Below are 25709 nucleotides of genomic sequence, written 5' to 3' on the forward strand. Positions count from 1 at the left end.
ATATTCTGTGAATCAAATCAAACTAAGATAAACCAAACAAAGATTTATTTTACTTTATGCTTAAATCTACAGTTTAAGGGTACAATGTAGTTCCATGAAAAAAAATGTACACCATCTAAATCTTGAACGCCTAGTCTTGAGTAGTTTATTATTAAGTCTTTTTTTCTCTCTCGATTCCTGTACAGTGAAATACAACTTTTAACCTGGAGACAACATCTTGTTTTTTTAAAAAATACACAAGGCTTATTTTTTTTATTTCAGCCATTTTTTTCCCATCAAAAACGTCATTCCCGTCCCCCAAAACTCAAACTAAAAACAGGAATTCGATATATACTTTTTTTTTTTTCTGTGTTTGTGTCTTGTTTTTTCATCGAGGCTTTGTGACTGTTTGCAGGTGTTTTGTATTTTCGTGCGTGCATGTGTGTGTGTGTGTGTGTGTGTATGTGTACGTGTGCGAATTCTATGTTTACACCCAACATTGTAAACATACATAGACGTCTATAATACATGTGCTTGAACTGCATCATTGGAAAATTTGGTTGACTTCACTAGAACACCACAAAAGAAGAAAGAAAAGAAAGAAATAGATAGAAGGAAGTTAGGAGGAGGGGAGAACGAAGGAGCACTTTAAACCGCTTGTGAAGGCTTTTCCCCGTTTGGTTTTTTTCAAAAGGTCAGATTCGTTGTTTTTATGTTTTCCTCCCTTCTTTCATCTGTCCTTTTTACAGGAAGTCGGCCATCTTCTCTCCGCCCGAGCTCAAACAAATGAGAAGCAAAATGTCTGTCTTATTGGTCGTCCAGTCGCAGAGGAGAGAAAGGTCCAGAAGTCTGTTTGTCCAGCACCGCTAAAGTGTCAACCGCACACAAACAAAATGGGGAAAAACAAACCCAACAAAACGCTGCGGTGAATTGAATTGTTCGATTGCGGCTCCTCCGATTGGGTTGATGATACCGTGAAGACAGGGTCAATGACGGACACAAGAAAAAAGGCGTAACGTGTCTTGTATTTTGGGTGTCTACAAGCAAATGGTGCTCCGAAACCACTCTGGGTTAAAACTGTCCTTCAGAAAAGTAGTTTAATGTGCCCTGCGTGTGGAGGTCGAAGGTCACATTCAGAGACTGGAACAATACTGTCAGTTATCCGGATCAGCTTTTTTTCTAGCATATTTTCATCTTCTTATGTCATTTGTAGTACTTCTGTGATTGGCTAGTCTTTAAGTGGGCGGGTCTCCTCTTTAAGTGGGCGGGTCTCCTAAGGGGGGGGCACGGGGGTTAAAGAGCAAATGGAGTCTCTGAGATGTCCAATCATCTCGTCTCCTCTGAGCATGCTCAGAAGTGCACAGTCCGCTCCCCCGCCGGCAGACAAGTGCCTGAATGACATCACTATGACATTGCAATGAGGGAATCCATGGTTGATGATGTCATCACCGCCAGGGTCCCGGCGGATGCAGGATGGGGAGTAAATCAAAGATGGCGGATGATACTGATGAAGAGCGAGGATGAGGAGGAGGAGGAGCGCAGTGGGGTAAAGGAGGACCGGACGTCTCTTTCACAAGTAGACACGCCTCAGGTCACCAGGAGAAGTGATGGTGTTGCATTGTGGGCACAGCTTCTTGTTTCCCTGAGAGAGAATGAGAGAGAGGGAGTCAGTCAGGTGAAAGATCAAACATCCTGCAGTGTAAGGCAGGTCAACAACCCAGTCACCATCATTCATTCACCATACAGAACTTGGTGTCATCACGTTTTGGTACGGATGTGTACGTGTGTATTAACCTGTCCACTACTAAGTCACTAAGTCCTAATGCAGCTCAAACCCACTGCTAGCATTTTACTACTTCTACTATCACTTTTGCTATGTTTACTGTGGGGCTTAAAACAAACAAACACACACACACACACACACACACAACCACACACACACACGCACACGCACACCTCCCCTCTCCCTATCTGGTTTTCAGGGCTCCCCATGCTCTATTACACTGCTTTGATTCAGTGCCATCCCATAGTAATAAAATCGGTTGGCAGGGAGTTGGAGGGGCTGGGTGGTCTCTTGGCTCTCTCCCCCTTCAACTCTGCCCCCTCGCAAACTTTCGTCTTCTAATTGCTCACTTCACTTCTCTCGTTCTCTTCAAATCGTTCTCTTGCTCCCTCCAGCAAACCACTTTTTCTATCTCCCTTTATCCTGCTTTGTTTGTATTTTTTACCCTTTCATTCCTACCCATTTTATTTATTTCTCCTTTTTGTCTGCCAAATACTTTCTGTCTCCCTCCTCTCGCCCCCCCCCTCCCACGGCTGCAGGCTACAGCAGGTCTCTCCTCTCTCTCGTGCCTCCCCCCCAGCAGGGAGACGTCCTGTGTGTTCCCCGGGTTCCGGGTGTTCTCGTGAAGTTCTGACCGGGTCTACTAGACTCTAGACCCCCTCTGACTTGAACTAAAGGTCAACTCTGCTGTGTGGAGACCACTGTCAGTCCACCGCAGTGGTTGTTTGTGTGAGGGGATTTCTAACAAAGGGGTGACAGAATGTGAGTGTGGCATTGCTGGGACCCCTGATGCGTTGAGTGTGTGTGTGTGTGTGTGGAGTGTGAGACCCCATCCACCTTAATAGGTATCTCTCTCCCTCCCCCCACCCCACTCCTCAGAGCGCCTACAAACCAGAAATCACACACACACACACACAAACACATGCGCTCTCATGTGGTCAGGTGCGCAACCTCACACTGCTGTGCTAAGACGATTTGTGACTCCAGAGCAGGTTTAGCAGAAGATGAGGAGGAAAAGAGGAGATGGAAGAGAAAAAGTAAAAGAGGAGAAGCAGAAGAAGAGAAGGGGAGGAGCAGGAGAAGAAGGAGCAGGAGAAGAAGGAGCAGGAGCAGGAAGAGGAGGCAGATAAGGAAAAGAGGTGGAGCAGAAGAAGGTGAAGACGAAGAGGAGGAGGGAGAAGATAAGAAGGAAAAGAGGCGGAAGAGAATAAGCAGAGACAAGGAGCAGGAAGAAGAGCAGTAGTAGAAGGAGGAAGAGGAGGAGTAAAAGGGGTGGAGGAGGAGAAGAGGAGCAGGAGGAATGCTCCTCAGGGATGAATAAAGTTTGTTTTTAATTGAAGAGAGGGGGAGAATAAGGAAGATAAAGAAGAAGGGGGAGGCACATTGATCCCACACCTTCTTTGTGAATTGTCTCTACTGTTCAACCGTGGCTCCTTAAGCTGCACTCAATACATTACACTGATAACCAGCAAAACACCCGAGGGGCTGCAGGTGTTATTAGAGAGGTGTGTGTGTGTGTGTGTGTGTCTGTGTGTGTGTGTACCTGAGGCAACCCGTACAGTGGACTTGACTAATTTAGCTTGTACATTTAAACAGGTCTGTGGGAGCACTACATCCAAGTCTGCCCTAATCCACTATGGGCCTTTAGTGTGTGTGTGCGTGTGTTTGCGGCTGTAAGTGTTTGTATGTGCGTGCCTGAATGTGTGTGTCTTACCAGTGTCCTTAGCCAACATTCTTCACAGTGGACATGCCAGCACTGGATAGAGGTGAGGGGCATCGTATAGGAGTCCTGTACACAGAGGGACAGAGAGAGACAGAGACAGAGACAGAGACAGAGAGAGAGAGAGAGAGAGAGAGAGAGAGACAGAGAGAAACAACAGAGAAGATCTGGTTAATATTCAACGTCCACCTGACCCGAGCCTGAACACACCTAGGGACATCGACAAAACAACACATGTACTACCACAACACATGTGCACCATCACCCCCCCCCCCCCCCACATCTTTACCACCCCACTCCCCCCAACCAGCACACGGAGCAGGACCAACCACCACACGAAACAGCCAGCAGGCAAGGAGCCAATGACAAGGCAGCGAGGGGCCGACAAACCAGCAGGTCTATATATATATGCATACATATATATATCATATTTATATATTTATTAATAATTATAGATGTTTATATAAACACGCGCATCAGCAAGCACACGCACGGACACGCACGGACACGGGACGGACGGTCGCCATGGACACAAGGGGGGTGTGGGGAGCGTGGGCATGGTCAGGCCGGGCAGATCGAGATAGGGAAGCAGGCAAGAGAGAGAGAGAGAGAGAGACAGAAGTACGAAGAGAGAGAGACACAGAGGAGCGTTCTGCCTAGTTTTCCCCATTCATAGAAAGCAGAGCTTCTCTGAATGGTCGGTACACAGTGACGATGAAGGTGGGGGGGAGGGGTGGGGGCGATGGCGAGGGTGAGCCTTACCCTCCGTAGAGGTTGTGGGAGGTGCCTCTTAATGCCGCTGCTGTAGCCTCCAATCACAACGCCCCTATACAGACAGTACAGGCCCAGGGGGAGGGATTTAGGCTGCTGCCTCCCCCCGACCTGATTGGCCGGCGGCCGGGGCCCTGGCCACACCCCTAGGCTCTTGTTCTCAGCGCCTGATTGGATAGCAGGCTTCCTCTGCGGAAGGGAGGGGGGAGGAGGGGGGGTGAGAGGGTGAGGAGGGCAGCCAAATGTGCCCGCTAGTCACAAACGCGCAGTTTTACGAAGCATGTGCGAACGTAGACACAAACGCAGGTACGCACATACAGAAACATGCTCGTGTGGCAATGACATAAAGGTGTGTGTGTGTGTGTGTGTGTGTGTGTGTGTGTGTGTGTGCGTGTGTGTCCAACATTGGACATATATGACAAAATGCATATATGAATACACAATGAATGTCAGTTGGACATATTTATTCAGATTTGCTGCATTGATACAGGCACATGGCTGTCACCAATCATGGTCAATCTCGTCACAGTATGGGGGGAAACACACGTTGAATAAGCCTTCATTCGTTCTGATGCTTCCTTGATGGGAATTCAGCAATAGTATTTGCCGGTTTATTATTTCCATTGGGGCCGATAGACTACCGTTTATTGGAGAGAATCTAGTTCTACTCCTTACATCTTAAATATTCTGATGAACTTTAAGCATATGTGATATATGTGATATGTGACCCAACTGATTCCAGTTCTCCGGTCTGAATGACTGTAGTTCTCCCTGGTGAACAGTAGGTGGGGGTAGATCTCCACCAAATGACATGCTTTCAGAAACAAGAGACCAGATGAAGACAGATGTCAATCACAAGCTACTCAGCCAAGCCAGGGATAAGGGACAAGACAATATATTTCCACAACACAAGGATGGACACTTGAAACTGACCACATCAACATCCACCATCTCTCTGTGCGCGATTTGTAAGTCTGTAGTTAACCTACAGAGGAGGCCTAGCGTGTCACAGAGGAGGCCAGTCTAAGAAGTGTGTGTCTTTGTGTGCGTAAAAAGTGAGTTTGACTTACATGTAGTTGGCTACACTTGTGAGGGAGTAAGTTTGTACATTTTCAGTGTGTGTGTGTATGTGTGTGTATGTGTTTCTGTCTGTATATATGAATTTGTGACTGTGCATGTATTTTTAAGAACGAGTATGTCTGCAAAAATCATGTTTACTTTTACGCAGTCATGCTGCGCATTTGTAAGTACTGTGTGTGAGTGTTTGCCTGTGAGTTTACGCTTATGCGCTAGTGTTGGTGCGCGTTTGTGTGCGCGTACACGAGAGATGCGACAGTGACGGATGAGCACAGCGGCCCGGTGTGTCTGGTGAGGGGGAAAGGAGGGGGAGGAGGAAGAGTTGGGGGGAGACACTGAGTGATCGATCGGCGCTCCCCGCCCTCCGGGTAACCTCAGGCTCCTGGCGACCTTTGGGAAGCGCAGGCGGCGGTAATTATCCACACACACACACACACACACACACACACACACACAGACAGACACACACACACACACAAAGAGAATTCTGCAGTCTTCTATGGTGGCCGCCTGACAGTGGGGTGATTTCTGGGTTTTAAATAAAGTGTTTTAAAAATGCGGCGATGGCCTAAGCAGAAGAGGAAATTGAAAGAAGCGAGAAACGAGAGGAGCTCAGGTGGTTCACTAGACTCGCGCGGAGAATATCGACCGAGACGTTGCCGATAACGGACATGCAGAGTCATGTGATCGGTCGTCAATACCAGCCATGAGCTGGTATTGCTTTCGCTTGTCGGCTTGTCATCGGCTAATTCCCTGAAATGGCAAAAAGATGGTTTCCGTCATATCACCCGAATCGGCCGTTAAACACTGTCACGTGGTGTTGGGGTAAAGTAATGCACCACCTATCCCCATGACAACCGATAACAACCAAGCTTATCGGTTGTGGGGTCAACACAACATCCGCCACCCACAAGACTGTGTGGTAATTGTTCGCCGAATGGGAGAACGACACAAGAACAGAACACTGGAGCGAGGGGGAGGAGGAGGAGGAAGAGGAAGAGGAGGAAGCCATGCCATAAGCAACTGTCACACACCAACGTTGTCGTACACAAAACGCAAAGATGGCAACAGAACAAACTCAATCTGCACCACGCTGACCAGGTCAAACCACATGACCCCACCAGCAGGTCACCGGGGTGGATGGGGTGTGGTGATGGCGGGGGCCATGTGGTGGGGACACACAGGCGGAAACACAATGCAACACATCGAAGAGCCAACATGGAGGTGGATCCGTCTCAAACAATAAGGATGGAGATTATAAAGTCTCAGAAAGGCTTGAGATAAAAATGGGGGGGGAATATGATGGAAGTGGGTATAACGGGTCTAGGTAGAGACATCCATTCTTTTACTATCAAGAGGTTAGCTTTGGTATTGGCGGTGGACTAAATAGGTCCAGCACCTTAATATTTCCACTTGACCAAAACCCAGTATGACTGAGGTCACCTACACAAGAGTTCATAAATTGGTCCAAATATTTATTATTGGTACTTTTCAAACATTTATATAGATTACATTTTAAATGTAAAGGAGCTCTCTTTACTTCAACCCGTATATTCCGGTATTATGTAAATGAGCAACATCCTGACGATGGTGATTGGTCGGTTAATTGGATGGGCGGTCCTTACCATGCAGATGAGACACTTGTAGCGGTCTCCCCTGAGGATCTGCTTCTCCAGCTCTCTGATGCGAGCCTTCAGGGCCTCCAGCGTGGTGGCTGTGGAGTCCTCCGTTACCCTGGGGGAGGGGTAGAGAGAAATGTATCAGTTGGGCTCTGGTTGTTCCTGTGAAATTCCGCACTTGTGGTATTTTGTTTTCAAGTAAGAGATATTCTTTTGACTTTAAGCACTGTCTGTAAGCCAAGAGTACACATGTACAATTGCTTTCACTTTTGTCAGCATTACATACCCATCTATTATTTCCCATGAGGACGGTTTCCCGTTGTGGTTCATAGTAAAAGCATGTTTGTTAATATGAATCATTATGGGCCAACATGACTTCATAAAGCCAACCTTCTGCAATGCGTTCTCACTGTTGTGTTAATTCTGCCAGACCAAAGGTGAAAACCTCAGCTAAACTTCCACGGAAACCAACATCTGTATTTACAGCTGTATCCCCCTCCAGCCTCACGACTAATTCCTCTTGTTCTTGAATCTGTCTTTCATCTTCTCATTCATCCATGATCCTCTCGTTCCTTCTACCCCTCTCTGGTCACCCGCCACGATTTCCCCCTCACCTCCAAACAGCCCAAGATTAACGCGTGACACAAACGCCTGTTTAACACAGTCTCCAACAGCATATCAGGCCGCCATCGCTCAAATCAATAGGGCCGCCGCCCTGACGCCTCCACCACGACCACTGATGAGGAGGAAGGTGATGAGGATGATTTGGCGGTGAATGGTGAAGCTCAAAGCGGAGCCCCGTTGTTTATAATAGACTTTCCATTCCCCTCTTAGCTGGAATACAGGGTTGTGTGTGTGTGTGTGTGTGTGTGTGTGTGTGTGTGTGTGTGTGTGTGTGTGTGTGTGTGTGTGTGTGTGTGTGTGTGTGTGTGTGTGTGTGTGTGTTTATGGTGATGTGGTCATTTCACAGCCTGATAGGTAGCTGATCGATGGTATTGATTGGACGAGTAAGGACACAGGGGGGGGGGGTTGTTTAGAGGACAGCCATATAAGTGGTGGTCTTACTTGTGTGTGTCTGTGTGCAAACGTGTGTGTATGTGTGTTAAGGCATGTAGTATGGATTCCTCATGAATCTATGTATTTCTGGGGAATACATACAGTGGAATTAAACTTGGTACATTGAGACGATTTTCATTGCGTTTTAGTCACCAATATCAGTTTCTCATCACAGCATTGAATTAGCTATGTTTATTCATTTTACTTTCATGGCAAATATATCTATGGAGATGTGCGGTGCTCATTTTGGTTATGCCACCATGGATACCCATGATGCACCCTGATGTCTCCATCACAGGGCATTCTGTGATGGCCCCTCCCACCCTGCATGCAGTAAACTCACTTCCCTTTCCCTTATTAGCAGCAAGCTTGTAAAAAGCCATTTAGCCTTGATTAGCTTCCTAGCTTATAAAGTAGCCGTCGATGGACTTTTTAACAGAGCCAGGCTCAGCTTGTCCCTGAAACAAGACTGTCTATACTTTTTTAACTAGCAAACAATAAATATTTCTTACACTAAACTCTACTGAAACACCCTGCTCTATATGGCGGGTCTTTAATACCTTGTCCAAAGTAATTTTACAGAAAGGGGAAAGAGGAACCCTGAGGTTATAAACGTCTGTCAATATCCAACTTTCAGAGTCCATCCCAACCTCAATCCTGTGCCTCTGATGAATATTAATTTAGCCTTGCGGATTTATGCTAATTCCCCAACGCCATAAACAAACGTTTATTGCATGCGTTTATTTAGAGTGCTTGATCATATGTACAGTCAGACAGTTTGAAGTATTTGTAAGTATTTTTTGTTGCAACTGCGAAAACTGCTTTCATTTATTGTCACCTTGGGAACAGGACTAAAGCTAGAACCTGACAACAGCCAGTAAAATAAATGAAGTTACGTCCAATGATTCCAAAACACCACGATATATGCTGGCGTGTTTCTCTTTTGACGATAAAAAAAAAGTAGTTGCGTGCCCAAAACTTCTAATAAATACCCAGGTTTTACAACTCTCCCTCCTCCACAACTCATAAAACAACTCGACAACAACTGCGAGGTGTAGTTTCCACAACTGGGCCGGCGAGTTTTACTCCCAGCGGGCAGTGGGGGGCGAGATATGTTTTCTTGAACAGAGCTCCCAAAGCTATAATTCCTGATTTGGTCGGAAAAAAATGTCTCTTTCCCCCCTCTTATCCCAAGCACCGGCTTTTAAGTGTGAAGTAAACTAATAATCCGGCTTTGATTTGCGAGGCTATGAATCCATATATATTACTAGTGTGTGGTTCCTACGCATAATATCTACACTGTGGCGGAGTCTGGGAGGTGAGGCTTTGCTCGGAGCATAAGTCAAAGTGGCAAACTGGAACTTCTTCAAATCGATCGTTCCCACCGGCTATGTTGTAGAGTGCCTTGCGTTTTCTTGCATCGGGCGCTCCACGTGTACCTCTCACTCAGCCGAGGGTATATGCAGCCCGGATACTCATATCAGGAAGCTCAAAAGGGTCAAAGGTCGCTCCCAGTGTGGCCTATACATCACAGCCGTAACGTTGTGAAACTAGTTCTAATCCTCCTGGTGATTTTAACATATTCTTAGTCGTGTATCCACGCTTAACTGTCACTATTTGCTACATCCGATGTGTTGAAGTAGAAAGAATAAAAACAGGGAATAACACGGAAAATGAAAGAAGTGAAGAACGAAAAAAAGTAGACAAAAGGAAAGAAAGAGGGAGAGAAAAAACTAAGAGGAGCAGAAATAAATCAAGGAAAGAAAAAAGGTAATTGAAAAGAAGCAGGACAAATGAAACGCAGGGAGAGGGAGAGAGAGAGAGCAAGCGAGATAGAGATACATAGAGCGAGGGAGAGGCAGAGACAGACAGATAGATGGCTCTTCCTCCCCTCCGTTTAGCGCTCCGTCCCCAGCGCGCACAGGGGCCATTTCTCATTTCTCCAGTGTGTGCGTCAGTGTGGTTGTGTGTGTGTGTGTCTGTGTTGGTGTGTATGCGGGTGAAGACCCCCACCATCCGTCTCAATCAGCCCTGTGTCTTAATCTACTGTCCACCTTCATGGGCCTCACACACACACACACACACACACACACACACACACACACACACACACACACACACACACACACACACACACACACACACACACACACACACACACACACACACACACACACACACACACATAAACATGTACGTGTGCACGCGCATTTGTGAGCCATTTTGGCAGCCTTTTTTTTTTGCTTGTACACATTGAAGTTTCCTGGCCACCAGAGAAAGTATGGTTTGAGTGAACAATGGTAAGTGAATGTGAGAGCGAGAGCGAGGGAAGGAGCGAGGGAAGGAGCGAGGGAAGGAGCAAGGGCGAGAGAGAGCTAGCGGCAGCAGAGATCCAGCTTCATCACGTCCAAATTGAGGACAGATTCAATTATTTGCAGAAGCCACATGGAAAGCGCTCAACATTGTTCCGGTTGAAGCACCGCATTTGGCAGCAATCGCATTGGAGGGCCCATTTATCTTAGAGGGGAAAGAGCATCCGTGTGTGTGCATGCTTGTGTGAGAGTGCACGTGAGCTCATTTATCTTCAGGGGAATGAGTGTGTGATGTGAGACAATGTGTGTGTGTGTGTGTGTGTTGGAGGGGACCAGATCATTACCCATCTGGGATCAGAGAGCGAGTGAGTGAGAGAGAGCAAAAGAGAGAGAGAGACAAAGTGCAAGAGAGCGGGACAGAAAGATTTCACTAAAGCAGGCATGCTCAAAAAACAGCTCCTTGCAGGAACACACACACACACACACACACACACACACACACACACACACACACACACACACACACACACACACACACACACACACACACACACACACACACACACACACACACACACACACACACACACACCGTAACAAAAGGAGACAAATCTCGTTTTCATTTGGGGGCTCCAGCGGCCAGCCAGGCCCCCCCACCCCCACCCCAGGAAAGCGCGCGTGGCATTTACGGCGGGAGGCGAATTGTTTACGGGCCCCCATCCCCCGGTCCCCAACCGCTGTTTGTTCCAATGCAATCATTCAGCGTCCAGCCGCCCCTCTTTACACCGACACTTAGATTAAAGCTGGGCAGAGCGGAGGAGACCTACCCCCGTATTCAATATCCCCGTTCCTCACCCATCTCGGGCCCCCCGGCACTGTCGCCGGGCATCTACGTCAGCGTTAATGTCGGAGAAGATAACGGATAAAGCTTTAGTTCAATCAAAATGTATTTTTCCGAAAAGCGGTTCCGGTGTAGTACGAGTCAAGAGTACGAGTTTTTTGTTTTAAACATATAATCCGCCTTTTCCCCTTACTATCAAATGACAGATAATATAAAAAAATAAGCCACACCGTGCCCTACAATTTTATCCCTCTGCTGAACTAAGACCTGAGAAAAAACCGCCAGGAAAAACGTTAAGCTAACAGCAGAGCTTTACGATCTGACCAAACGAGGATCTGAAACGTCATTTTTCTTTTCGGCCAGATGAGTCTGATTGAGTTAGACTGAGCAACCGGCGAAGTGATGTGGACTGAAACCCAGCACCCTCAGGACGGCTAGACAGAGGCCAGACGGGATAAACCCTTTCCAAAAAATTATGTCTTCGTTTTGAACATGTGTGTGTAAGTGTTTTTCCATGGCGGACGAAGACTTTTGTTTGAATTGTGTCGTTAAGCATCTGTCAGTGATTCATCATTCAGAGAGAGAGTGTGTGTGTGTGTGTGTGTGTGTGTGTGTGTGTGTGTGTGTGTGTGTGTGTGTGTGTGTGTGTGTGTGTGTGTGTGTGTGTGTGTGTGTGTGTGTGTGTGTGTGTGTGTGTGTGTGTGTGTGTGCGTGTGTGTGTGTGTGTGAGAGAGAAAGCAAATGTGTGTGTGTTGCAGCGAATCAATCCAAGTTGTCGGACCGCTGTCTCTGTACTTAGCAACACTGACCTGTCTTGTCTTGATCTCTCCCCCCCCCCACACACACAATTGATCACACCACAGAGAGCGAGTGATCAAATGCATCTCCTTGCTCAGCAAACACCCCCCCCCCCACGGTCGTGTCGCCGATCAATAAACTTCAAGCTGCTCTGGTGATTCGTCCGTTAGCTTCGGTGGTGATATTTAATATGTGGGACACACACACACACACACACACACACACACACACACACACACACACACACACACACACACACACACACACACACACACACACACACACACACACACACACACACACACACACACACACACACTTAAATGAAGCATTTACTGGAGCGGGCTTTGCAAAATGGTGGAGAGGACAAAGACAGAAAGAAATAAAAAGAAATAAACAAGAAAGGTTACAATGACAGAAACGTTGAGCATGATTTGTTGAAGCAATGCCCCAATGCTATTATCCTCAGTGGTAGAGCTAAGCCCGAGCAACGGACTTGAGGGACCGAATAAAAGACAGAGGTACACAAACAACGATACACTTTGTGCTATGTCCTCTCTGGGGTCCTGCAACAAGGCCAGGTTGATCCCAGGCCCCCACAAAAAATATCTTCAGGCAAGGGAGAAAACCCATGACCCCACTTTGTTAGACAAGAGTAGCAGGTCTATGTCTGCACGCAAGAGTGTGTGTGTGTGTGTGTGTGTGTGTATGCAGGAGTGTGTGTGTGTGTGTGTATGCGTGTGTGTATTTGTGTATGCAGGAGTGTGAGTGTGTGTGCAGAGTAATTGAATAGGGGCAAAAGGACAGGGGGAATATGCCAGACATGCAGAAGCAAGCAATCAACCAAATTCCTTTTTTTTGTCACCCCGCACACCCAAATTCTCCCTCTCTCTCGCCCCGTCGTTCTGAGGCTCTCCCCCTATCTCTCTCGCCCGTCTCCGCCGATGCTCTGACCCCCATTACCCATGCAGGGGACAAGGTGTGGATGTGTGTGAGAGATTGTTTTCTCTGGGCAGAATATGAATGAGCACATGGAAATGAGGGGAATTAGGGAGTGCTGGCCTTTCCCCAAACACATACACACACACCCACACACACACACTTCCCTCTAATGGAATGGCAAAAGTGTCTGCATATGCAGCTACATGTGTATTTGTGTAAGGAGAGAAAGTGTGCGTGCGTGGGAGATGATTTGTCTAGGTGAGCCCGTGTGTGTGTGCTTGTGTGCGTGTGTGATAATTGGTCTAGGCCGGAAAGTGTGTGTGAGAGAGTTTCTGATTGTGTGTGAATTTTCTGTGTGTAAGCGTGTGTCTGTGTGATGATCTGTCTAGGTGTGTGTGTGTGTGTGTGTGCGAGAGAGACAGATTTGAGTGTGTGCGCGTACGCATGCGTGTCGAACGATCTGTCTAGGCAAGTGTGTGTGCGTCAGTTTGTGCGACTTTCAAGTGTGTGTGCGAGCATACACGAGTGTGACAAATAGGCCGGTGGGGCCCTAAACATAGATTAATCCGGGCCCTGGCTTGAATAATGGGACCTCATATGAGCAGTCAACCCGACGCCCGTCTCCCTGGCCATGCCTCAGCGGGCGGCGCCGCTTAGCTCCAGATTTGTAGCCCCACTCTTTGGGCAGCAATCAGGGCGTGGAGGACGGACGTAGGGGCTCCGGGCACGAGGCGCAAGGGGACGTGATGGACGTCTCTTTTGTGGTGGAGCGGGGGGGGGGGGGGGGGGGGGAGAGCGCTGGGGCTTTCATCGTTGATGGAGAATACGTTTGGGGATCAGGACTTGAATGGGAGGCAGTTTCGTGCTAGACAACGCGGTGCAAGAGGCGACGCAAGTAAGGCGTTGAACTTGGTATTTATTTATTGACGTAGAGTATTTAAAAATATTTGTACTAAACAATGCCGTGAAGATCGAGGAAAATACTTACTGTTAAGCTAAACTAAAAAACACTTCTCTATTCATTCAACAATCATCGACTGCTGTCTCTGTCAACTGAATTGCTATAATTCTATACTAGCCTTCCTCGTTGTGCGCTAGGCTAGCAGCACTTGTAGGGCCCATCTGAAGGCTTTCTGAGGATTCTTATTTGAACATTGCCTCTGTGCGATGTTTCATTCAACAGACTACCTGTGTGTGTGCGTTCACCGTGTGTGTGTGTTCACCGTGTGTGTGTGCGTCCCAATTAAGGATTCCAAGCCAGCTCTCAGCTCAGACAGGCGACAACTGCAGAGAAGATCAATACCAAGAGACCCACCCTGTCTTGTCACACACACACACACACATACAGACAGAACCCCCCCCTCCCCACACACACACACCTGACTAAATGCATCATTTATGACCTCTCCAGAAGGCAACTCTCCCACTAGTAAGAAAACTCATCAGAAAGTCATAGGGTTTGGCTGTTTGTGTGTGCATGTGTGTGTGTGTATCTGTGGTCTGATGTGATTATAGAGTGATTTTCTCTCCCACTTTTTCTGTTACTATGGTGTGTGTGTGTGTGTGTGTGTGTGTGTGTGTGTGTGTGTGTGTGTGTGTGTGTGTGTGTGTGTGTGTGTGTGTGTGTGTGTGTGTGTGTGTGTGTGTGTGTGTGTGTGTGCGCGTGTGTGACCTACTTTTCGATCTCGCTGTTTTTACAGGTTCGCGGCACCGAGGAGGACGTGGATGAGGAGCAGGAGGAAGAGGAGGGTGCGTTGGGGTCTGCCTTGCTGCTCTCACCGTTGCTCGTCGACGGCATCTCTGGAGACACGAGGAGAACGGTGGTTTGAGGGACATTCACATCATACACACACTCTTATGTTTCTCAATTGCCGGAACACACCGAAAAGGGTGGCCCAACAAGCCATTTGGGAAGTAACAATAGCACTAAACTTTTAACCCGCACCACTCTTGCATTTATTACGTTTGGGTCTTCACGTGTGTGCTGTGACTCACCGTCGCTGGCCCATTTGGAGAACTCTGGCGTTATTCTGGTAGTAGGCATCCCACCGCTGTTACATTCAGAGAGGAGAGAAAGGTTAGGGACTAAAGACTGCAACTCCCAAAACACCAATTTAACAAGTTAGTTATGGCAGGGTGACGCTTTGGGTTATCTATACATGTAACACATTAAGGACACACAAGGATAAAATAACAATTCAAATCACAAGAATATACCAGAAATACATATCATGGTGTCATCATCAAATACGAATCTATTAATAAACCCTGATATCAAACTTAAGCCTAGCTTACCTGTGCATGCCACGCCAGGCTACACTATGTATGTACTTGAGCACGCTTCACTATATATGTACTCGAGTATGCTAGGCTACACTATGTCCTTGTGCACTCTACGCTAGGCTAAACCATAGACCTACTTGGAACACTCTACACTAGGCTACACCATAGACGTACTTGAGCACGCTGGGCTAGGCTACACCATAGACGTACTTCAGCACGCTAGGCTAGGCTACACCACAGACGTACTTGAGCATGCTACGCTAGGCTAAACTATATATTTACTTGGGAACGCTACGCTATTCCACACTACTGGTACTTGAGCACGCTACGCTAGGCTACACTATATACCAGGGGTCAGCAACCTTTTCAACATGCAGGGCCAGTTTGACATTTTCTCGTTAATGGGTGTGCCTTAAGCAACAATATATTAAATATTAAGCTGAATTACGACACAGCGACCAAAAACATTGCCAGAAGACCTGGAATTGTATTATTTCCATATAGTCCACAACCATGTTTTTGTTGTTGTTATATTTGCGACATGGGCTTACAAATTATAATTACATATGTCCCATCTTAAAACACCACTTTCAGAAACTCATTCAAAAACATATTTGCACTGTGAGAAATGTAAAAAACAAGAATAGATGAGAACGTTGGAACCATCCACATCAATATCTTTAAGACATGTACAGCTTTGCAAAAAACCATGTGAAGGCGATACATACAGGCCACTTGCAACAATATTTTAAATATTTTCTTCTCAATTGATCCCATTTCAGAACACTGCTTTCACTAACTAATTTGATCATATTTGCATTGGAAGAAATGCCCGAAACAAAAAGTGTGCCAATGATAATGCTGCCACGTGCCAGTGGTGGCACGCGTACCTAGGGTTGCCGACCCCTGCTATATACATACTTGAATAAGCAGGGCTATGTATTTGAACACGCTACGCTAGGCTACACTATAGAGGTACACACTAAACTATAGACGTACTTGAGCACGGCGCCCCTCAGCGCCTCCCTCTCGCGGGCCTCGCCCTGGTCCTCGCCGGCCCCGGAGCAGGGGATGACGTCGGCCTCGGTGTACTGGGCCTTGCCGTACTCCAGCGTGTCGTCTCCGTCCACGTCCAGGTCGCCGTCGCTGTCCGCCGCACTCTCCTTGGTGCCGCACACCACGAAGCCCGTCCCTGAGGGCGAGAGAGGCAGGGAGAGGGCAGGAGAGAGAGAGAGGGGGGAGAGTAGGAAGGAGAGAGAGAGCAGGAGAAGGGGAGAGGGATAAGGATAAGGAGGAAGACATTGGTTGGAACACTTTTTTTATATTGCAGTAATTTAGGACAATAGGTCATCATTCATTTTTTGATGTCATTGAAAAAAATAAACATTGATTTGTTGTGAAATTGTGTGTAGAATATAACGAATTTAGTTCAATCTAGTGCCATTTCAGACGTTTTACCCTGCATATTAACCTACGCATTAATTGATTGAAGCTCTTTCAATTTCGATCATCGATGGAAAACAATGGTATAAAAAAGTTATGAAAACTGCTGTTAAGAAAGACAAGAGAAGAAAGGTGGGTGGGGAGGGATGGAGCGAGCAAGGAGGGCTGTGGAGTAGTAGGGAGGATGGAGGTGACCTGATGAAGATGGACATGTGAGCCATCCATCTTCACTCTGTGCATGTGTGTGTGTGCGCCCGAGTGTGTGTGTTTGTGGCACTTCCATAAACCCTGAGATGAACGCCCAGACAAACTCTTACCGCTGCCTGACTGCCCCTTTCAGCTCCACTTAGCAACACCAACCTGTGTGTGTGTGTGTGTGTGTGTGTGTGTGTGTGTGTGTGTGTGTGTGTGTGTGTGTGTGTGTGTGTGTGTGTGTGTGTGTGTGTGTGTGTGTGTGTGTGTGTGTGTGTGTGTGTGTGCATCACTTTGAAGGCATCGTCCATCTCTGGTGCGTGTTTGTGCAACTGTCTGTCCTTCTGTCACTTACCCCATGTCTCAGAGAGTGTGTGTGTGTCTCTATCACTTACTCCCTGTCTGTCCAACCATGTGTAGGCAACTGATTTTCTTTCTACTCGTCTATTCAATCACACAATGCCGTGCATGTTTGTGTGTGTGAGTTTTGCTCTAGTCATAGCCTTGACAAACCTGACAGCCATGAAATTCACACCTGTCCCCCAACATTCCTCCAACGTCCCCACGTATGTCTACAGAGAGCACCCCTCACACCAAAACAAATGAAACGAGCACAGCGCTACATGCCATGATGACACATGCTGCGCTTCATGCTAGAACATCAACCACGATCCCTCCTCTTCTCCTTCGACCTGTTCAGACCATGCATTCATCCCCTCTCCATAAGAATCCGTAATGGTGCAAATGGAGAGAGAGAGAGAGGCAGAAAGAGAGATGGCTAGAGAGAGAGAGAGAGAGAGAGATGGCTAGAGAGAGAGAGAGAGAGAGAGATGGCTAGAGAGAGAGAGAGAGAGAGAGAGATGGCTAGAGAGAGAGAGATGGCTAGAGAGAGAGAGAGAGAGAGAGAGAGAGAGAGAGAGAGAGAGAGAGAGAGAGAGAGAGAGAGAGAGAGAGAGAGAGAGAGAGAGACGGTGATAGAGATGCAGAGAGAGAGAGGGTCTGACAGGCGTTACTATAAAATAGGATAGCGGTGCGGTTGTAATACTCCGCTAATGTCGGGGCCCCATCTCCAACAGGCCCCTGGTTTTTAGCGATCCAATAAAAAGGGCCCTTTACCTTTTATTTGGTCCCGATGGCGGTGGCAGCGGGGGCCGCGGCTCGTAACATAAACCCCAACCCCGCGGTAAACGGCAAGTATGGCCCAGAGGGCAGTATTAAGGCCGTATGGGTGTGACGAGCGTCGACGCCAAAGAGATATAATATATAGACGGAGCATATCCCAGCATATTGGTGGATCATGCTCCCTTCTGCTTTTTAATATCTCCATGTCGTTAACAGACCTTCTTTATTACAAAAATGTCATAAGTAGAGAGCAGGTTCCAGAATATTGGTGTATTGTGGTTCCTCTACTTAACATACACCTGCTATATTATACATATTTTAAGTAGAGGGAGCATATTATATCATATGGATGAATTATTAGAGTTGCTAATGCTAAGATAACTTATTTTCTATATATAGTTACACCGGCATGATCGTTTTGCAATATAACAACTCTACTCCGAGTACAGATGTAATTCAATTATAAAATGTTGAGTTTCTGTCTTGAGTGCTAATGCAACTCTACGCTCAGATTAGGGGCTGTGCTACCCACTATGCACTATGGTTGGGAGAAGCTGGAAGACACGAGAGTGACGGGCTGTGAATTGCAGAGCGTTTCATCAGCCAAGCGGCAAATGGGCGGTTCGAGACAGACCGCACGCTAATGTGAGAGGGAGGGGGAGCGAGAGAGAGAGCAGGGCCTGAGGTGGAGAGAGGAGGAGATCGTTGGTAATCAAATCAATGGATCGAAATATGGATCCTGTGGCCGGTTGGTGACAACAGCAAGTGGAATTTAACTTTCGGACGATTGCTACGGACAGGGAATAAATCTTGATCATGCACAGAAGGTTCAAAGTTCGGCTAAAAAATTGTTTATCAAATAAATTTCGTACCTAATGTCTAATGAACAGCTTTTTATTATTGATCGTAAACTGGTAAACGACCACAAGTCTACAGCCTGGAAAACCAACAAAGGTTTGAGACGTGAATTGGACAGTGGAAATCTGAGAAGTGACAGTTGCTACGGTCCACCCGGATCACCTGATGGGTAGATATGTATGTACGTTACGGGGTCTTACAGGCGTGCGGTCGTCCGGGTGCACACGCACACACTGGGTCTTTCCCTCCGGTGTGTGTGTGCTTGAGCGCATGCTAGTGAACATGCCGTGCGACTATCTGTCCCTCTAAGCAGTGTTGGCAGGCCAATCTAATCTAGCCGGCGAAAGGTCAGAGTCACTTTAACTGCCTTTCACTCACAGTGCACACTGCCACACACACACACACACTGACAGAATGCCCCACACACAGACACTGACACACACAAACACAACCATCCTCTTCCTCCACCCATTCCCTCTTTTAAGCTTATTTAACCCTTGGATTCCTCCTCTCCTTTTCCCTCTTTCTTCTGTCGATATTCTTCCCTCCATCTCACAATACATCCACTGTTATTTTCTTATTCTACTGCTTTTCTCCAAGGACTTTCCACTGTTTAAACTCTTTTTGGGCCATTGTCTGGCTATATAGTTATTATTTACTATTAAATAAAAGGCACCTTATCCCCATGGTGTGTTTCTCACTGGTAAGTTAGTATTAAACAATTATACATAGCAGATTGAGCACAAAAAAACATTACATTTAACACGCAGAGGCTTTTCGCCAAGGTAGCCAAAGAACAATTGGCCAAAAGCAGAAGAGAAACAAACATGTTTTTCTCTGTACAATGTCATCTAAAGTTATAACGACAATTGAGCACACAAAATGTCCGCCTGGGGTGCCCCTTAATTACAGATACACATATCAGCTCCCCCCTTTCCACTGCCTGTGTAGCCTGCACGTTAATAAGACAAGGGGCAATCAATACAAGGGTGCACGTGCGCGTGCGCGCGCACACACACACACACACACACACACATACACATTTCTAAAGCCACCTCATGCATATCGTTGACTCTCGACACGCCAACTACACGTGTTCCCTCCGCCAGGTAACACGCTTCCTGACATTAACACGGGACACTTCCAATCTACATACTTGTCGCCGTGGTTACCCCCCAGTGATCTAAAGAGAGAGGGATGGAGAGGGTTGGGGGAGGAGGGCGATCAAAGGACACGTCAGACAGCCTCGGGAGCCCAGATCGACCCGATCGGGCGGCCTCGGGTGACACCCCGTTGCCATAGCAATTATCGTGACCGCTCGGAGAGAGAGAGAGAGATGCAGGAGGGGGGCGAGGCATGGCAAAGGTCAGTGCGCTATCGTTGTGCCATTTACAGGTCAGGGATGGGGAAACACAAAGAGATGAGACGGCCATCTTTGAAGTCCTTTTTCAAAGCAGCCCCCCTCGACATCTGCTCTTTCCTTCAGGCCATCTTCAGCCGTAATCCCTCTTCCTCTCCCTCGGTCCCCCCTCTCCATCTCTTAAGGGCCCCCCTGTTATCCAGAGCGGGGATCTGTCTGTGAGTCTGTCTGCCAATCGCTACACTCACTGATGGTCAGACATGATGAAACGTTGAGAGCCGTCCGCCCGGCTGCCTGTCTAGATGCTGTGTGGGTCCTTATCTCGCAGTGAAAATACTTCACGCCAAGATGACATGAAGCACGGGCGAGTTTCCCCCAATGAAAGCAGAAGACGTGACATTCTGTCAGACGTTTCTACAACGACTCAAAAGCAGACAAGTTTAAAAAAATATATAAAAAATGAATAAAGCAACACTTGCCAACTTTGTTAAAGAGTGAAAGTGTAGAGTTATGGGGGGAACCTGTGATGTTCTGTACTAATAGATAGGCAACTTCTACCTCCGGCAGCGCAGGGAGGAACAGGCACAGCCACACACACACACACACACACACGGGAGAGATGTCTCAGCTTCTGCCAAAATGGCTCTTTGAAGCCCAGTAAGCTGGAGAGATACAGGGAAGTGTCTCACTCACTCTCCCCCCTCAACCCGGCCCCCCTCCCTCTCCCACACACACAGAAGCATGTTGAAGTTGAATCACAACCTGAGCTTGTTCGATTTCCACTCCCCTCCCCAGGCTGCCTGCTCCTGTCTTTGGATGGTGGGGGGGGGGGGGTTCTCTTAAAAAGCCCCCCCGCCTCCCATGTCTAGCAGCCGGCTTTCTTCAGGGTTCTCAAAGAGAGGCTGCTGGCGCTTCAGAGAGATAGACCCTGCTTTATCCTGCCCGAAGACCACCCCCCACCCCCCACGGTCCTCACACCACGCACACACACACACACACACACACACACACACACACACAGAGACCATCTCCGCATCCCTCAGCTCAAGGGAGACCCAGCTGGCTCCAGCCGTGTGTTTGTGTGTGTGTGCTTTTGAACCACAGGATCTTTTAAGGAGGAAAATCCACCTTCTGAGTGGACCTACACGTGTGCGTGTGTGTGTGTGCGTGTGTGCGTGCGTGCGTGTGTGGTTGTCTTGTGTTTCAAGTCTCCCCTGTGTGTGGTCTCCTTGGGGGGCACATCTGTGGTCCGTGTCACATCACACAGCGGCCCATTAGAGAACAGCAGAAGGGTCCTGTCCACCCCCTTAAACACTCAACACTAAACACAGGCTCAATGAGGGACAGAGAGAGAGGACTGTCACTCCCTCGTTCCCCCAACCTGCTACTGCTGTTTGTCTGCGCTTTAGTTGGGATTTCAACATTGATCTGCCTCCTCTGCTCCTGTGACAGAGGTGTGAGTGTTTGTGCCTGTGTGTTAAATGGGGTTGGGCAGGGGGTAGGTGAAGCCAACTGTGTGTGTGTGTGTGTGTGTGTGTGTGTGTGTGTGTGTGTGTGTGTGTGTGTGTGTGTGTGTGTGTGTGTGTGTGTGTGTGTGTGTGTGTGTGTGTGTGTGTGTGTGTGTGTTTAAACAACAGATCGAACAGGGATGGCGGAGAGAGGAGAGAGATGGAGGGATAAAAGTGGAGTAGGAACTGTGAAAAAGGGGGAGGCTCTAACAATTTCATCCTCACACATCGTGAAAGCTCACACACACACACACACACACACACACACTTCAAAGTAACTCAATGGATGAGACTACAAGCGTGGCCTAGGAAAGATGTTGAAAATGTCTCTTGTTTGTTTTGTGGTTTCATTCTACTTTACATCTGTTTTAGGATTTGTACAATTATTAATAAGCCGACAGCACCAAAACGTTTATATTGGAATCTGAAAATGTTTGAATGAATTATGAATCAGAGAAAATATTTGAGAGATCCACATTCAGGAAAACAACAGGAGATTGAGAGTAAGACATTTTTTGCACGTGTGTGGTGTGCATGTGTGTGTCAAGAGGGCAGTCTCTGTGGTCCCTTGTGGCCTACTCCTGGGTCCAGTTCTATAATTGCATTGCAGGGCCAATGTGGTCCTACACACCCGCCCCAACACACACTGCTCGCACTCACGCATGCACGCACGCACGCACGCACGCAAACTGTCGCACTCGCACAAACACACAGCAGGTCAATCGCCCAGCTAAATGTGTTTTCCTTGGCCTGGCTTAGGGAGCAGTACAGGGGGGAGGGGGGGCAGCTCCGGTGGTCAACCATTACGGCTCCCCAGTCGCCATCAGCCCTGCTTCAGGAGAGCCAACGCTGCTGCGACAGACAGAACCAAGGCCAGATAACAACAGCGAAAGAGCCAAATGGAAGGACAAAGAGAGAGAGAGGGGGTGGATCGAGGGAGATGGAGCTGAGCACACAGCTCGAAGGGTCATCGCCATCATCATCATCACGACGGTGGCCTTTATCTTTATAGGCAATCTCTTCACCCTGATAGCATTCCCGTTTTATTAGCATCCACAGGCTAACCACACAGCACTAATTTTGTGTGTGTGTGTGTGTGTGTGTGTGTGTGTGTGTGTGTGTGTGTGTGTGTGTGTGTGTGTGTGTGTGTGTGTGTGTGTGTGTGTGTGTGTGTGTGTGTGTGTGTGTGTGTGTGTGTGTGTGTGTACCTCTGAAGCCTCCCTCCAGCAGCGCGGTGGCTCGGATCCTCTTTTGCCCCGCCCACTCGTACTCCTCGAAGCCCCGCCCATTCTCGCCATCGGCAGAGTCGTCGTCGCCGAACGCGCCCTCGCGCTGATGTCACAATACAACACACCACAGGTCAATACAGGTGACATCAAAGGACGGTAGGTCAAACACTACAACTATACAGCTGATCTGTTTTGCAACAAGTTAACAGATCGATTCAAGACTACAAAAATAATGCTACGAATTTATGTTTATGCTTATTTATATTATATCAATACTGTAGAGGGTTCACTCTCACAATGTATTTTCCAATAAAGTTGTATTAAAGAACAATTGTTACGACAACAAATAAATGTTGTGTTTGGTAAGTGTTTGGTTGGTCTACTGCTGGTTGGTGATTCGACAGATCAGAATTTATAGGAAAGAGGGAGATTATTCACTTCATTAACAAACAGTGATGCTTGTTGATTGGCTAATAGAATAACAGAGAGTGAAATGGTTGCCCACCAGACACACTGCTGTGATTGGTCAACCACAACGAGCTAATCAATCGCAATTAGTGCAAATTCCCCACACTGAAAAAAGTGATCATCCCATCTACAAACACCACAGTCGCCATCAGTTCAAATCCATACAGGAGGTACAGAATGTTAAAGCGGTTTATTCTAGGCATGCCATTGGTCGACTTCTACAAGGAAAGAGGTGATTGGTGGGAATCCTTCCGGAGAGAGAGAAGTGCTGAGGGGGCTGTCTGGACTGGTGGAGGACGGTGATAGGTGGGAATAAAGAGAAAGAGGAGGGGTGCTTGTGCTTGGACGTCGGCTACCTGGATAAGGCATTGCTCCACATGTCTACTCATCTCCTCCTCGCTCCCAGCCAATGGCACGCTGCACAGCGGACATACCTGTCCCCCTTCCTCTGGCTTCCTCCTCTTCATCTTTCCTATACGGGCTGGAGGAAGAGCGACAGGGGAGAGACACATGGTCAGCATCATCAGATACACACCTGCAGGCAGTAGAGAGCCGGTCAAATGGAATAGTGAGTGTCGGCGGTAAAACGTCAACATATACACTGTCAACAAGCTGCCTGTGGTTGTAAACATACTACGGACACGTTGACTTCCATAAAAACATGTATATTCAGGGAATTAAGTGCGTCCGATTCTGGCAACAGAACGTATGCGGAGGTTATGTTGAAGAAAGCTTATATCGACATGCAGCCTATGGTTCTCTAGCATCTCCCCCACTTCTCTCGCTCTACTCTTATACCCTCTTACTTCCTTCCTGTTCATTACTCCTTATTCCTCCCTCTGTCCATTCAATACTTCGCTTTCCTATCAAATCTAGCAGACTCTTCCTCCTCCCTCTATCCCATCACACACTATGATTTTATGTATATATATATATCTCAAATTAGAGATTTAACAGCATAGAACAGAGTAGGCCGTTAAGCCCTGAATCCTCTGTGGGGTTTGCTAAATGCTAACAGCGCGGCGGTGCAGGAACATAAACTTTAGATGACATAGGGGAACCCCCAGGAGGAGGGGGTATAGGGGCAAAAACACTGCCACGCCACCAGGGGGAAAGGAGAAGTTGAGAGAGAGAAGGGGGGAGAACGAGAGCAGGAGAGGGAGAGAGAGAGATAAAGAGCGTGAGAGAGAGGCTACTAATGCTTAAAGGTTGAAGACTTTGTTGAAACAAAGTCTTTCATGTCCCTCTTAATACAGGGGCTGAAAACTAGTGTGCTATGAGGGTAGTAGCTGGATTTGGATATATAATAGACAAGAGCATTCCAAGTCGTATTCCTCAATGGTTTCTCATTTAGCTTCTTATTTGTTTTCACTTTTGTGGATACAACAAACGGGGCAGGATGAATTATAAAATATTATCTAGTTGGAAGTATCCATTTGCTGCAACATATGGGTACTATAATTATGGACACACAGAGTTACTATTTAATCACTACTATTCAATCTAGTCATGCGAACAGGCTCAATCTTGCAGGGCATTATCAATGTATAATAACAGAAATGAATCTAGCCCTATTTTCAGTTGACGAAAAATATTTTTTATAAAAAGAAAGCTCAAAACAATGAATAGTATTTGTCTGTGTCTGTATTATTTCTAAGTATTTACTTTAAGTAATAGGTATTTATTATTTTCATTCTCAATGCACTTCTTAAAACCGTTTAGAAATGTATATTTCTCAATAAATTGACGTTTTATCCATAGGACCTGTGATAAATTGAATGTGTAATAACAACAGCATAACGACTATTGGGACACATTTCGTTGTGATGTGGATTAGTGACATTGAAAAGAAAAATACATAAAAAGTTTAGATTATGAATGGGGGTGTAATATAGGATGAATATACATACCATTCAGTCTTGTTTGCCTATTAGCCCGCACTCGTAAAAACGTCTGCAAATACAGAGAAAGGAAAGAGAAAACATGAACATTAGGTGTGGCTCAATCGATATAAAACAGTGATAAGGTGATATGCAGCTTTTTAAGGTAAGATTGCATTAGATGCTGAAGGGATATCATGGCCAGAGAAGTAAACAAAAACCTACATGTCTTTTCTTGCCCTCGACCTCCTCCATAACAGAGCTGTCAAGTTTCATTTAAACATTTTATGCCGCTAAAACGCACTAGAGAAAACTTGCCATGAACGGCCGACGAAGTTGTATACCACTTTAAATATAATGTTGAGAGTATAATATTAAACGGATGGTAAAGGATTTAAAGTTGCGCTTCGGTCGGCATATACAACATTGCCAGACGCCATGTTGGCTTGTTTTGATCATGTGACTTCG

At 47.0% G+C, this 25709-nt stretch overlaps 1 protein-coding gene across 4 annotated transcripts; it reads right to left on the bottom strand.

Moving 5' to 3' along the window:
• Nucleotides 1–310: 310 nt before the first annotated feature.
• rnf220a (ring finger protein 220a) lies at nucleotides 311–25709 on the bottom strand. 4 transcript variants are annotated; one of them, XM_060059077.1, is made up of 11 exons: nucleotides 25467–25703; nucleotides 25272–25314; nucleotides 23796–23842; nucleotides 22873–22996; nucleotides 16181–16373; nucleotides 14894–14949; nucleotides 14575–14698; nucleotides 6956–7064; nucleotides 4245–4442; nucleotides 3477–3551; nucleotides 311–1621 (listed from the first exon to the last, which is right to left on the bottom strand). In XM_060059077.1, exons 1-11 carry the CDS (start codon nucleotides 25515–25517, stop codon nucleotides 1550–1552), a joined length of 1092 nt encoding a protein of 363 aa, XP_059915060.1. In that variant the 5' UTR covers nucleotides 25518–25703; the 3' UTR covers nucleotides 311–1549. The 4 variants fall into 4 exon arrangements, with proteins under 4 accessions (XP_059915060.1, XP_059915059.1, XP_059915061.1 ...); XM_060059076.1 differs by having other exon boundaries at nucleotides 23718–23842; XM_060059078.1 differs by lacking the exon at nucleotides 4245–4442 and having other exon boundaries at nucleotides 23718–23842; nucleotides 25467–25709.

The sequence above is a fragment of the Gadus macrocephalus genome, chromosome 8 (genome assembly GCF_031168955.1).
Source record: "Gadus macrocephalus chromosome 8, ASM3116895v1".
Lineage (NCBI taxonomy): Eukaryota > Metazoa > Chordata > Actinopteri > Gadiformes > Gadidae > Gadus > Gadus macrocephalus.

Bases quoted from the DNA above. Each gene is read 5' to 3' on its own strand.
- rnf220a (XM_060059076.1), bottom strand. From the start codon at position 25,517: ATGAAACTTGACAGCTCTGTTATGGAGGAGGTCGAGGGCAAGAAAAGA. The intron at 3,552-4,244 runs GTAAGGCTCACC...CTCTGTGTACAG, and splicing joins TCCCACAACCTCTACGGAGG to GACTCCTATACGATGCCCCT. The intron at 1,622-3,476 runs GTAAGACACACA...ATTCTCTCTCAG, and splicing joins AATGTTGGCTAAGGACACTG to GGAAACAAGAAGCTGTGCCC.